At 40.7% G+C, this 337-nt stretch overlaps 1 protein-coding gene across 1 annotated transcript in view; it reads left to right on the plus strand.

Moving 5' to 3' along the window:
* Nucleotides 1-44: 44 nt before the first annotated feature.
* Nucleotides 45-337, plus strand: part of ETH_00043400 (uncharacterized protein) — a gene marked incomplete at both ends in the record, with an annotated part of 2,798 nt that continues 2,505 nt past the window's right edge. Inside the window, one exon of the mRNA XM_013375134.1 lies at nucleotides 45-83. Within this exon, the coding sequence (XP_013230588.1) occupies nucleotides 45-83 (39 nt within the window). The remainder of the gene's footprint in view (nucleotides 84-337) is intronic.

A 337-nucleotide genomic window follows, 5' to 3' on the forward strand; every position in this document is an offset into this window, starting at 1 on the left:
TCTGCTGATGCTTTTGCTGCTGCAGCAAATGAACTCTTACGGCTATGGGGCCTCCAAGTGAAGCCGCCGCCTTGGCGCCGACTGTGAGGCTTAAGGACTTTAATTGAAACAAAACAAATAAAAATAATTAATTTAATTTAATTTAATTTAATTAATTTTATTAAATTAATTAAATTAATTAAAATAAAATAAATCAAATTAATTAATTCAATTATGGGTTTTTTGTGCTTCTGCGGATCCCGCGTTTGAGCCCTGCTGCTGCTGCCCGGGCTTCCAGCAGCAGCAGCAGCAGTGCTGCGCCTGCTGCTGCTGCTGGTCCAACCGTTGCTGCTTCTTT

Source organism: Eimeria tenella, genomic scaffold (assembly GCF_000499545.2).
Source record: "Eimeria tenella Houghton genomic scaffold, Eth_scaff2547, whole genome shotgun sequence".
NCBI lineage: Eukaryota > Apicomplexa > Conoidasida > Eucoccidiorida > Eimeriidae > Eimeria > Eimeria tenella.